Genomic DNA, 11,934 nt, shown 5'->3' with positions numbered 1-11,934 from the left:
CTGTTAATCATTTCCTTGACTGGGTTACAGGTGCGTAGGGAACATACTACTACTACTGCTGTACACAGGGAATATACTACGACTTTGTGGTGTTGCAGGAGGAAAAGTGCCTCAATTATACTCTCATATCAGTTTCACATTTTCTCCGTCAGCTTTGTATGAAACCCTGGAATGAAGACAGGAAGAAAATACTTTGTTCATGTTAGTTTATTCATCATGTAAAGCTTCAGTTTGTTCACACATCCCATCAGTAAAGTCTGTTCAAAGACTCTTGTTCAATGATTTCATCAACACATTCACTTCATCCACACAGAACCAGAATCTCAACTATGGAAAAGAGAAGAATGACTTATTGATTATGATTATTATAACAACATTTTGGTCCGCCAAACAAATAAATGTAAATCTAGATTTCTTTACAAATGTCCACAAAGAGAACAAAGTGTGTAGGATAAAGGAGGTCTGGTGCTTTCTCTCTTCAGAGCCATGCAGTGGAAGAGAACCTAAATATACTTTTAATTTGATTTGATTTCTGCGTCACGCCAAACATTTGGCCCGTCCCACATGGGATTACAAGACACCGCTATTTAACAGACATCTTCCTGTCCTTCAGATATAGAACGTGGAGAAATACATGAATAACCAACAACAACTAATATTTACAGATCATCTCGGTAAAGATCTTTTTTAACACATCGTCCTTGTTTCAACAATCAAAGGTAAAATAACAGATCTCAAATGAGCACATTGAGAGATTCTGGGACTCCCCAAATTATTTTCTCAACAAAACAAAAAACATTTCATCACTTCTAAAATGTCAATACAACCAAAAAAAAACGTCAAAGTAATTCACAAAAACGTTTGGAAAAGCAAATAAATGTCGAAAAAAGTGACAAAAAATGTTGAAAAAAGCAACAAAAATGTGTAACCACATGAAAAACTTTGACAACACTGACAATAAAAACTTCGAAAAAATAGAATGTCACAACAATTAGCTCTCAGAAACAAACATGGAGACTAAATAAGTCAAAGAGTTAAATCACAGAATATAACTTTTAAATAACTTCTGTCTATTTCAGTTTACACAACTTAGCAGAGTCTCTAGAAGACCAATTAACCCTTAGTCCAGCATAGAGGGGCTGAGTGAATGTGGTCTGGACTCTGTGGAGGAGAGTCATGGTTTCAGAGATGCTGTAGAAGGACAGAATACCTGCACTGTGATCCAGGTACACTCCTACTCTGGAGGACTCAGGACCTGAGACGGGAGTTTGGACATTGTTGTACCAAAATGTATAACTGTTGTTGTAACAATCTAATGCCCAAGATTTGTTATTGTACCCAAATCCACATTCAAATGACCTCCCTGCTCTGCTGATATTCTTGTATGTGACTGCTACAGAAACTGCTCCTCTCCACCTCCCAGTAACAACATCCAGTCAGACTCTCTCTACTCAGGACCTGATACCAGCCAGTGAATCTGTCTGGGTGACTAGAATAAGACTGTGTTTGACTCAATGTTGCTTTCCTGTTCCCCTCAGATAATAACAGCCTTGTGTGTGCTGTGTTTGGATCCAGTGTGATTTCACGTGAATATTTTAAGAATCCAGCTCTGGTCTTGGGCTCTGGTTGTGGCAGTAAAACATCCACTTCAGTCCCTGTCAGTGAGACGTTTCTCCTCTTCTCTCTCAGGACGTCCTGTAGTTTATCTCTGACTTCTAACACGGCTGCTGTCACGTCCTCAAAGCAGCTCGGAGGACGGATATGGATGCTGGATGCTGATTGGCTGAGTGGAGACAGTGAGGGGTAGTTGTGTAGAAACTGGTTGTGATCCTCTGTGTGTGAGAGCTTCTTCAGCTCAGAGTCTTTCCTCTTCAGGTCAGTGATCTCCTGCTCCAGCTTCTCCTGAAGCTCTCTGACTCGACTCTCTTCTCTTTTCTGCTGGGATCTGACCTGCTGCTTCACATCAGAGCTTCTTTTCTCCAGGAGACGGATCAGCTCAGTGAAGATCTTCTCGCTGTCCTCCACTGCTTTATCAGCAGAGAGATTGATGGCCTCCGCCTGCTGTTGAAGCAGCTTCACATCTTTCTCTCTGTCCTGGATTCTCTGCTGGATGTTGTATCGACTCCCCTCGAGCTTTTTCTGCCTCTCAGTCCTTTCTGCTGCAGCTGAGACTGTGTCGTGGCCTTTATGTTCCTCCATTAAGCAGAGAGAACAGATAAGTTGCTGATCAGTACGACAGAAAATCTTCATCACCTCATCATGACGAGAGCAGACGTTCTCCTGGAGCTTCTTGGACGGCTCCACCAGCTTGTGTTTCTTGAATGTCTCTGATTCATAATGAAACTGAAGGTGTTTCTCACAGAAAGAAGCCAGACATTGCAGACAGGACTTGTGTGCTTTGAGTTTTCTCCCAGTGCAGACATCACAGGCCACATCTTCAGCTCCAGCATAGCAGTGATCAGCAGGAGCAGCTTGGAGTCCAGTCTTCTTCAGCTCCTCCACTAAATCTGCTAACATGGAGTTTTTCAGCAGGACAGGCCTCGGTGTGAACGTCTTCCTGCACTGAGGGCAGCTGTAGCTGTACTTACCATCCTCTACATCCCAGTGGCTTTTAATACAGTTCATGCAGTAGCTGTGTCCACAGGGAGTAGTCACCGGATCCTTCAGTAGATCCAGACAGATGGAACAAGAGAAGGTTTCCCGGTCCAGCTGAACTCCTTTCTGCGCCATTTCACCTCTCAGTGATGACTGACTCTGACTGTGACTTACAGTCTTATCAAGGGATCCTGGTTCAAGGTTCAGCTTTATTGTCATTATACAATAAAGGGAGGGGTTATCAAGCTTTGATTCCTGCCAGAATGAGGAGTGGCACGTTGAGTTTGAACTTTGTTTCCTCCTTTTAGGCAAGGCAAGGCAAGGCAGCGTTATTTATATAGCACATTTCAGTAACAGGGCAATTCAAAGTGCTTTACATAAAACATGAAAGAGCATTCAGAAAACAATTAAAAACAATTTAAAAACATTCAATGTCAAGAATAAAATTTACAGTGCAGTATAAGAATTTAAAAAAACTGAGAGAAACATAAAAGACAAGAATAAAATTTACAGTGCAGTATAAGAATTTAAAAAAACTGAGAGAAACATAAAAGACAAGAATAAAATTTACAGTGCAGTATAAGCACTGTTAGGTAGGCACTGCTATGCACTGTTAGGTACTATTAAGCCCTGTTAGGCAATATTAGGTACTGTTAGGTAAAACATGAAAACAGTTAAACTTTTAAAAGCTGATAAAATAGGTTATTTAAAGAAAGGCAAGATCAAAAAGAAAGGTCTTCAGCCTTGATTTAAAAGAACTGAGAGTTGAAGCGGACCTGCAGTTTTCTGGGAGTTTATTCCAGATATGTGGAGCATAAAAACTGAACGCTGCTTCCCCCTGTTTAGTTCTGACTCTGGGGACAACAAGTAGACCTGTCCCAGACCACCTGAGAGGTCTGGGTGGGTCATAGTGTAGTAGCAGATCAGATATGTATTTTGGCCCTAAACCATTTAGTGATTTATAAACCAGTAAAAGTATTTTGAAATCAATTCTTTGAGGCACTGGAAGCCAGTGTAGAGACTTCAGTACTGGACTGATGTGATCCACTTTCTTGGTTTTAGTGAGGACTCGAGCAGCAGCGTTCTGAATCAGCTGCAGCTGTCTGATTGATTTTTTAGGGAGACCTGTAAAGACACCGTTACAGTAGTCAAGTCTGCTGAAGATAAAAGCATGGACAAGTTTTTCCAAATCCTGCTGAGACATAAGTCCTTTAACCCTTGATATATTTTTAAGGTGATAATAGGCTGATTTTGTAATTGTCTTAATGTGACTTTTAAAATTCAGGTCTGAGACCATGACTACACCAAGATTTCTGGCTTTGTCTATTGTTTTTAACATTGTCGTTTGAAGTTGAGCGCTGACTTTTAATCGTTCCTCTTTAGCTCCAAAAACAACCACCTCAGTTTTTTCTTCATTTAATTTAAGAAAGTTCTGGCACATCCAGTTGTTAATTTGTTCAATGCACATATTCAGTTGTTGTATTGGGCTAGAGTTCCCTGGCGATAAGGTTATGTAAATGTATGTGTCATCTGCATAACTATGGTAACTTATTTAGTTGTTTTCCATAATCTGAGCCAGTGGAAGCATGTAGATGTTGAACAGAAGAGGCCCCAGAACTGAGCCTTGGGGAACTCCGCACGTCATATTTGTATGCTCAGATGTATAATTACCTATAGACACAAAGTAGTCCCTATTCTTTAAATAGGATTCAAACCATTTAGTACTGAGCCAGAAAGACCAACCCAGTTTTCCAATCGGTCAAGTAATATGTTGTGGTCGACCGTATCAAACGCAGCACTGAGATCAAGTAATACCAAGACTGAAATTTTGCCACTATCTGTGTTTAAGTGGATGTCATTAAAGACTTTAACAAGAGCTGTCTCAGTGCTGTGGTGTGGTCGAAAACCTGACTGGAAGGCATCAAAACTGTTGTTTAGTGATAAGAAAAGGTTGAGTTGTTGAAAAAATATTTTACTTAAAAATGCAAGGTTTGATATCGGCCTATAGTTGCTCATTAGTGTCATGTCTAGATTGTTCTTTTTTAGGAGTGGCTTGATGACTGCCGTTTTCAGGGTCTGTGGGAAGATACCTGAGAGCAGAGATGTGTTTACAATCTGTAGAAGATCAGAAGCCAAACAATTCAAAACATTTTTGAAAACACCCGTTGGTAGAATATCAAGGCAACAGGAGGAGGTTTTCAGATGTTGTATAATTTCCTCCAGGTTTTTATGGTTGATTGTATGAAATTGTGTCATATTGCTGTTTGTTTTGCGTGAACACTGTGACAACACATATCCTGTACTTGATATGGAAGCACTGACTGTCTAATTTTCTGAATTTTGTCCGTGAAGAAGGAGGCAAATTCATTGCAAGCCTTGGTAGACAATAGTTCAGATGCTACTGGTACTGGAGGGTTTGTTAATCTATCGACAGTAGCAAACAAAGCACGTGAATTATTATTGTTTCTGGCAATAATGTCAGAGAAGAAGGACCGCCTTGCATTCCTTAGTTTCAAATTATAAATGCGAAGTCTCTCTTTATAAGTGTTGTAGTGGACCTGGAGATTAGTTTTTCGCCAACTTTTTTCTATTCTCACCACTATAAAATTTCTCCATGGAGATCTTTTCTTACAAGAGACAGCTTTAATCTTAGTGTGAGCAATAGCATCAATAACATTCGTAATTTTACATTTGAAATTATCTACTAGCTCAGTGACTGAGACCCTAGTGAGGGCGGGTGTAGAGGAGAAAAGCTGAATGAATGATTCACTGGTGTTTTCAGTGATATACCGTTTTCTGATTAACTTTGTTTGAACACTTTTGGGCACCGAGATAGTGCCATTAAAGAAAACACAGGAATGATCAGAGAGAGCAACATCAGTCACCACAACCTTGGAAATGTTCAGACCCTTGGAGATAATCAAGTCCAGAGTGTGCCCCTTATTGTGCGTGGGCTGTGTCACATGCTGAGTCAGTCCATAGCTCTCAAAAACACAACACAGTTCTTTGGTCCCTCGGTCCTGGGGGTTGTCAACATGAATGTTAAAATCACCAGCAATAATTACACGGTCAGAGTTAATACAGATTATAGACAACAGTTCATTAAAGTCGTCAAAGAAGTTTGCACAGTATTTAGGTGGCCTGTAGACATTTAGAAGTAGAGCTTGAGAGGAGGATCTTAGCTGAAGAGCCACATATTCAAAAGAAGCAAAGTTTCCATAAGATATTTGAGTACATTGGAATGAGTCATTAAACAAAATGGAGACTCCACCTCCTTTCTTATTCACTCTATTCTCACTCATAAAACTGAAGTTAGGGGGAGCTGACTCTATAAGAACAGCAGCTGTTATCATGGTCTAACCAGGTTTCAGTTAAAAACATAAAATCAAGATTGTGCTTAATAATAAAATCATTAATTAAAAATGATTTACCTGCCAAAGACCTGACGTTTAGTAAGGCTAGTGCTATTGTGTTAAAATAATTTTTTGGGACAGGTTGTTGCTGACGAGGAATGGATGCTAAATTTGCTAAGTTGGCAGTCAAGTGCTTCTTTTTCTTACTTATCAGATTCACCATTCTTTTTCTATTAACTATCACAACATAGATTGAAGAAAAATTTAATACACAGGGCCCAGGCTTGTCCTGGAAAGAGTCATGAGTGCCACTAGGCGTGCAGCCTGGACACAGCACATATCAGTTAAAGCTTGTTGCATTTTGTACACAAGCATACTTATCAGTCTGGAGAGAAGGAGTTTGCTGCAGTCCTTGAGGGGGCAGAGGTACCTGGCGTTTTACTTTCAGTGATTGAGTCAAAACAGAGTTAGTTTGATGCTGGGGGCAAATGATGGGAGAAGGCATTGGGGCAAACTTGATTCCAGCATCTGCCAGCTGCTCCATCCGGTCAGTGAACCCTCTCATGTGGCAGGGGGAACAGGGGAAAGGGTGAATGGGGAGGACAATGGATCCTCGTCGGGGTTGGTAAGAAGGTTTGAGGAGTGTTGGTCAGGTGAAAGGGGGGGTTGAGATTTCTTGTCTCCGCACTGTGGTCTCTCATGGTCATATCCTTGCTCAGGTGGGAGCTGTGGTGGATCACTGCCGCACTTTGTTGTGTCTTCCTCTTGTTTTGTTTGTGTTGATTTATCTTGTCTCGTGCCCTTGGCCGAGGGAGTAGATGTGTGGTGCCGAAAGTAAAGTAGGCTAGACGTGAACAGCTTTACTCCTGGCTTGTTAAGGAAAAGTCCATCTTTTTTAAAAAGATGTCTGCGGTCCCAGAAAATGTTAAAATTGTCAATGAACTGCAGAGAATGGTCGGTACATGCAGTTGAAAGCCATCTGTTCAGTGCCAGCAGTCTGCCAAATCAAATACAAATATTACGGTGCAAATCCTCCATCACAATAGCAATGCTCCAAGGTCCAAAGTGCCTGGCTTTTAAAGGGAATGTGAGATGACACTCTGATTTTATTGCATGCTACACCCAAAACACACCTAGGAATTAATGAAGACACTAATTACAACCCTTTTGAACCATAAGCACGCACGGACCCTTTTTATCACTGTCAAACTAGCAACAGTGGATTTGGTCACGCCCTAAACAAACCTGCGCTAGGCGCGTGTAATTCTTATAAAGATATGGATAAAAAAACACACGAAACAATACAAACAATAAAATAAAATTCATTATGTAAAAAAATGGTACAAAGAGGTACATGTAAGCATATAAAATCACAATCAGAGGTTTCGGGGGGGGGGAAAGCTCTACAGTTTCTGCAAGTTTAATATTTGTTTTGTTGTTTAACGATCTAAGTGACTTGAGTAGAGATTTTAGTTCTGTGAGAAAAGGTACAACATTAGGGAAATTAATAAAAAAATGTCTGCTTGTGAATATATAATTTGGCAAATAAAATGATGAAATTAAAGGGGAACTATGCCGTTTTTTTTGGCTTAATAACAGCTTTGGAGTCATTGGAATGGTTATATGACTTTTTTTCGGGTTGAATGGTGGTCATCTCGCTCCCCCCTAGCGCCTGTGAGCGGAAAAACCACCCTTGCAACTTTGACCTGGCAAGCCACCGGTCTCAGCGTCAGGAATTATGGCGTGATATCAGGTCTCGCCATGTAATGAATTGCTTCACGGCAATGCACACATACAGGAACCACCTAGCTATAAGGACATGGTAGCGATGGAGTTTTTCACACTACTGTATCGTCATGGCTGAGCCGGCAATAAAGAAGCAGAAAGCTAGGAAAGCATTGTCGGAGGAACAGAGAAAGAGGAAACGGCAGACTGACCGAGCGAGGAGTCAGACACGAGTAAACATCGGAGTTGCCAAATATCTATTCCGAAGCTGCTCTATAGAGAAACCTGCCAGCAATGAGGGCTATAGAGATATAAACAGAAAGGCTGCTGCGTGGAGAAAAGTTGCCCAGGATGTTGACATGTCAGGTCGGTTAAATGTGATATAGCGGTATAATGTCAATAGTTCGATGTCTGTTGCTAGCTAATCAATTAGCATTAGCAGGTTTGTTTATCGTGTCTGTTTGGATGACCAACTGACACGATTTTTTTGGCACCGCACTTGTTCGGACCCGGTTCGGACCCATTCGCATGTGGTCTACAAATCTCCATAGGAAATGAATAACTTCCGGTCGGTTCAAAGCTGTATCGGAGCTGATTTCAACTGCCAGTGGGAAGGCGGCGTAACTTTCTTATACACTATTGAAATTCTTTTAACATACAACTTAAACGTTGTATGTTACTTAAACGCAAACTACTTAAATGCTGTGAACAAGTGATAGAAAACTCTGCTCATTTCTCTGTGACGGAGCAGTTTTAGTAAGGAAAGTTGAAAGGACAGAGACTGACTCTAAACATGAACACTGTACTTTGTGGTGTTTCAGGAGGAAAAGAGATTCAGTTATACTCTCATATCAGTTTCATATTTTCTCCGTCAGCTTTGTATGAAACCCTGAAATGAAGACAGGAAGAAAACACTTTGTTCATGTTAGTTTATTCATCACGTAAAGCTTCAGTTTGTTCACACATCCCATCAGTAAAGTCTGTTCAAAGACTCTTGTTCAATGATTTCATCAACACATTCACTTCATCCACACAGAACCAGAATCTCACCTATGTAAAAGAGAAGAATGATTTATTGATTATGATTATGATAACATTTCGTCTGCCAAACTAATAAATGTAAATCTAGATTTCTTTACAAATGTCCACAAAGAGAACAAAGTGTGTAGGATAAAGGAGGTCTGGTGCTTTCTCTCTTCAGAGCCATGCAGTGGAAGAGAAACTAAATACACTTTTAGTTTGATTTGATTTCTGTGTCACAACAAACATTTGGCCCGTCCCACATGGGATTACAAGACACCGCTATTTAACAGACATGGAGAAATACATGAATAACAAAAACAACTAATATCTACAGATCATCTTGGTAAAGATCTTTATAACATATCGTCCTGTTTCAACAATCAAAGGTAAAATAACAGATCTCAACTGAGCACATTGAGAGCTTCTGGGGCTCCCCAAATGTTTATCTCAACAAACAAAAAACATCTCATCACTTCTAAAATGTCAGTACAAGTAAAAAAAAAAACTAATTTACAAAAACGTTTGGAAAAGCAAATAAATGTCGAAAAAAGCGACAAAAAATGTTGATAGAAGCAAAAAAAAAAATGAAAATGTCTGAAAACATAGAATGTCACACCAATCAGCTCTCAGCAACAAACATGGAGACTAAATAAATTGAAGAGTTAAAACACAGAATTTAACCCTTAAATTAGAGATGGTCCGATACCACTTTTTTGCTTCCCGATACCGATTCCGATACCTGAACTTGCGTATCGGCCGATACCGAGTACCGATACGATACCAGAGTGTCATATATTTTATTATGTTTTAACAGCTGTATACTACTATCGCTGTACGGGTGCGATGTGATTTCTATCTTTGTTGTCTGTCTGGCTCAGGTTAAACTCTTTGTGAAACATTAACAAACACAAACAATGAATGTCGCAGAACTTTCTTTTAATCTCCAGTTTGACAGTCAGTTATAACGGAAAAAGAACATAAATAAACTACTTTAATGTAGATTTTCTTTAGGGCTTTATTACGTGGTATCGGATCGGTGCATAAACTCCAGTACTTCCCGATACCGATACCAGCGTTTTAGGCGGTATCGAACATCTCTACCTTAAATGACTTCTGTCTATTTCAGGTTACACAACTCAGCAGAGTCTCCATACCAACCAACCTCTAGTCCAGCATAGAGGGGCTGAGTGAATGTGGTCTGGACTCTGTGGAGGAGAGTCATGGTTTCAGAGACGCTGTAGAAGGACAGAATACCTGCACTGTGATCCAGGTACACTCCTACTCTGGAGGACTCAGGACCTGAGACGGGAGTTTGGACATTGTTGGACCAAAATGTAGAACTGTTGTTGTAACAATCTAACGCCCAAAATTTGTTATTGTACCCAAATCCACATTCATCCGACCCCCCTGCTCTGCTGATATTCTTGTGTGCGACTGCTACATAAACTCCTCCTCTTCCTCTCCTCTCCACCTCCCAGTAACAACATCCAGTCAGACTCTCTCTACTCAGGACCTGACACCAGTCAGTGAATCTGTCTGGGTGACTAGAATAAGACTGTTGTTGACACAGTGTTGCTTTCCTGTTCCCCTCCGATAATAAAAGCTGTGTGTTTGGTCTTCGGCTCTGGTTGTAGCAGTAAAACATCCACTTGGATGTTTTGTTGACTCCCCTCGAGCTTTTTCTGCCTCTCAGTCCTTTCTGCTGCAGCTGAGACTGTGTCGTAGCCTTTATGTTCCTCCATTAAGCAGAGATAACAGATAAGTTGCTTATCAGTACGACAGAACATCTTCATCACCTCATCATGACGAGAGCAGACGTTCTCCTGGAGCTTCTTGGACGGCTCCACCAGCTTGTGTTTCTTGAATGTCTCTGATTCATAATGAGGCTGAAGGTGTTGCTTACAGAAAGAAGCCAGACATTGCAGACAGGACTTGTGTGCTTTGAGTTTCCTCCCGGTGCAGACATCACAGGCCACATCTTCAGCTCCAGCATAGCAGTGATCAGCAGGAGCAGCTTGGAGTCCAGTCTTCTTCAGCTCCTCCACTAAATCTGATAACATGGTGTTTTTCAGCAGGACAGGCCTCACTGTGAATGTCTTCCTGCACTGAGGACAGCTGTAGCTGTACTTACAATCCAGTGGCTTTTAATACAGTCCATGCAGTAGCTGTGTCCACAGGGAGTAGTCACCGGATCCTTCAGTAGATCCAGACAGATGGAACAAGAGAAGGTTTCCCGGTCCAGCTGAACTCCTTTCTGCGCCTTTTCACCTCTCAGTGACGACTGACTCTGACTATTATTTTTTTGTAATAATACAATACAGGGAGGGGTTACCTAGCTTTGAAGCATGCCAGGATGAGGAGTGGCACCTTGAGTTTGGACTTTGTTTCCTCATTTTAAATGACACCTCAGTTAAAACGTCCTCTACATAAGAAACATGACATTTCTAGTTGTAAAATACTTCTTGGCTCCTCAGGTTTTGTTGATGTCTCCATACGTCTCTGACTCTTACTCAAAGTCTCTTAAATGTTTTATTTTACTGGTTTAGAATCAACTTAAAGTTATCAACCTTAACTGTCATAAAAACCTTAAATTGCTGTATAATAATCTCCCAGTCCTACAATGTGTGTGAAAGGTGTCAGAGATAAGTACTCTGAACACAGCTGCATAACAAGGTGCCATTTTATCCCCTTTGTTATTTTCTCTGTGAACTACTGAGTTTAAAATCCAACACCAGGGATGGACTAGGACAAACAAATCTGGCCTGGCATTTTTGATCCAGGTGGCCCACACCCACCGTGATTGGTCAGAAACATTCCCTGCAGACAGTCCTTTTAAAATATGCATGCATTCTATGATATGAGTTGCCTAGTTTTATGCGTTCATGTGATAGTTTTGGAACTTTCAAGAGGGGTCTCAAGACTTATCTGTTGATTTTACACTTACATAATTAATTCATTCTTTGAGTTATGATTTGTATATTTATGGTATTTTTTTTGTTATTATTGATATTTGATATTATTGCCATTATTCCAATGCAGCAATTACTTTTATCCTACATACTTATTCCCCCACATTTTTGTCCTGCTACTAATCATGGAGCATTGCCAACACATGCACATAAATACATCAAAACATGTGCAATGATCGGGACTGGTGTGCTATGACTTTTCTAAGAGATTTGCCATGCGGTTTTCATGAAATCGGCAAAAACTGCGTGAAATTTTCCCATAGACTTGA

At 40.6% G+C, this 11,934-nt stretch overlaps 1 protein-coding gene and 1 pseudogene across 1 annotated transcript; both read right to left on the bottom strand.

Moving 5' to 3' along the window:
- Positions 1-1,070: 1,070 nt before the first annotated feature.
- Positions 1,071-2,734, bottom strand: LOC114556956 (tripartite motif-containing protein 16-like; annotated as a pseudogene).
- Positions 2,735-9,724: 6,990 nt separating this feature from the next.
- On the bottom strand, positions 9,725-11,481 carry LOC114557730 (tripartite motif-containing protein 29-like). The gene has a single exon (XM_028581361.1). The coding sequence runs from the start codon at positions 10,754-10,756 to the stop codon at positions 10,241-10,243; it is 516 nt and encodes a 171-aa protein (XP_028437162.1). The 5' UTR covers positions 10,757-11,481; the 3' UTR covers positions 9,725-10,240.
- Positions 11,482-11,934: the final 453 nt, after the last annotated feature.

The sequence above is a fragment of the Perca flavescens genome, chromosome 6, assembly GCF_004354835.1.
Source record: "Perca flavescens isolate YP-PL-M2 chromosome 6, PFLA_1.0, whole genome shotgun sequence".
Classification (NCBI taxonomy): Eukaryota; Metazoa; Chordata; class Actinopteri; order Perciformes; family Percidae; genus Perca; species Perca flavescens.
This window is presented reverse-complemented; position numbering and strand designations above follow the sequence as displayed.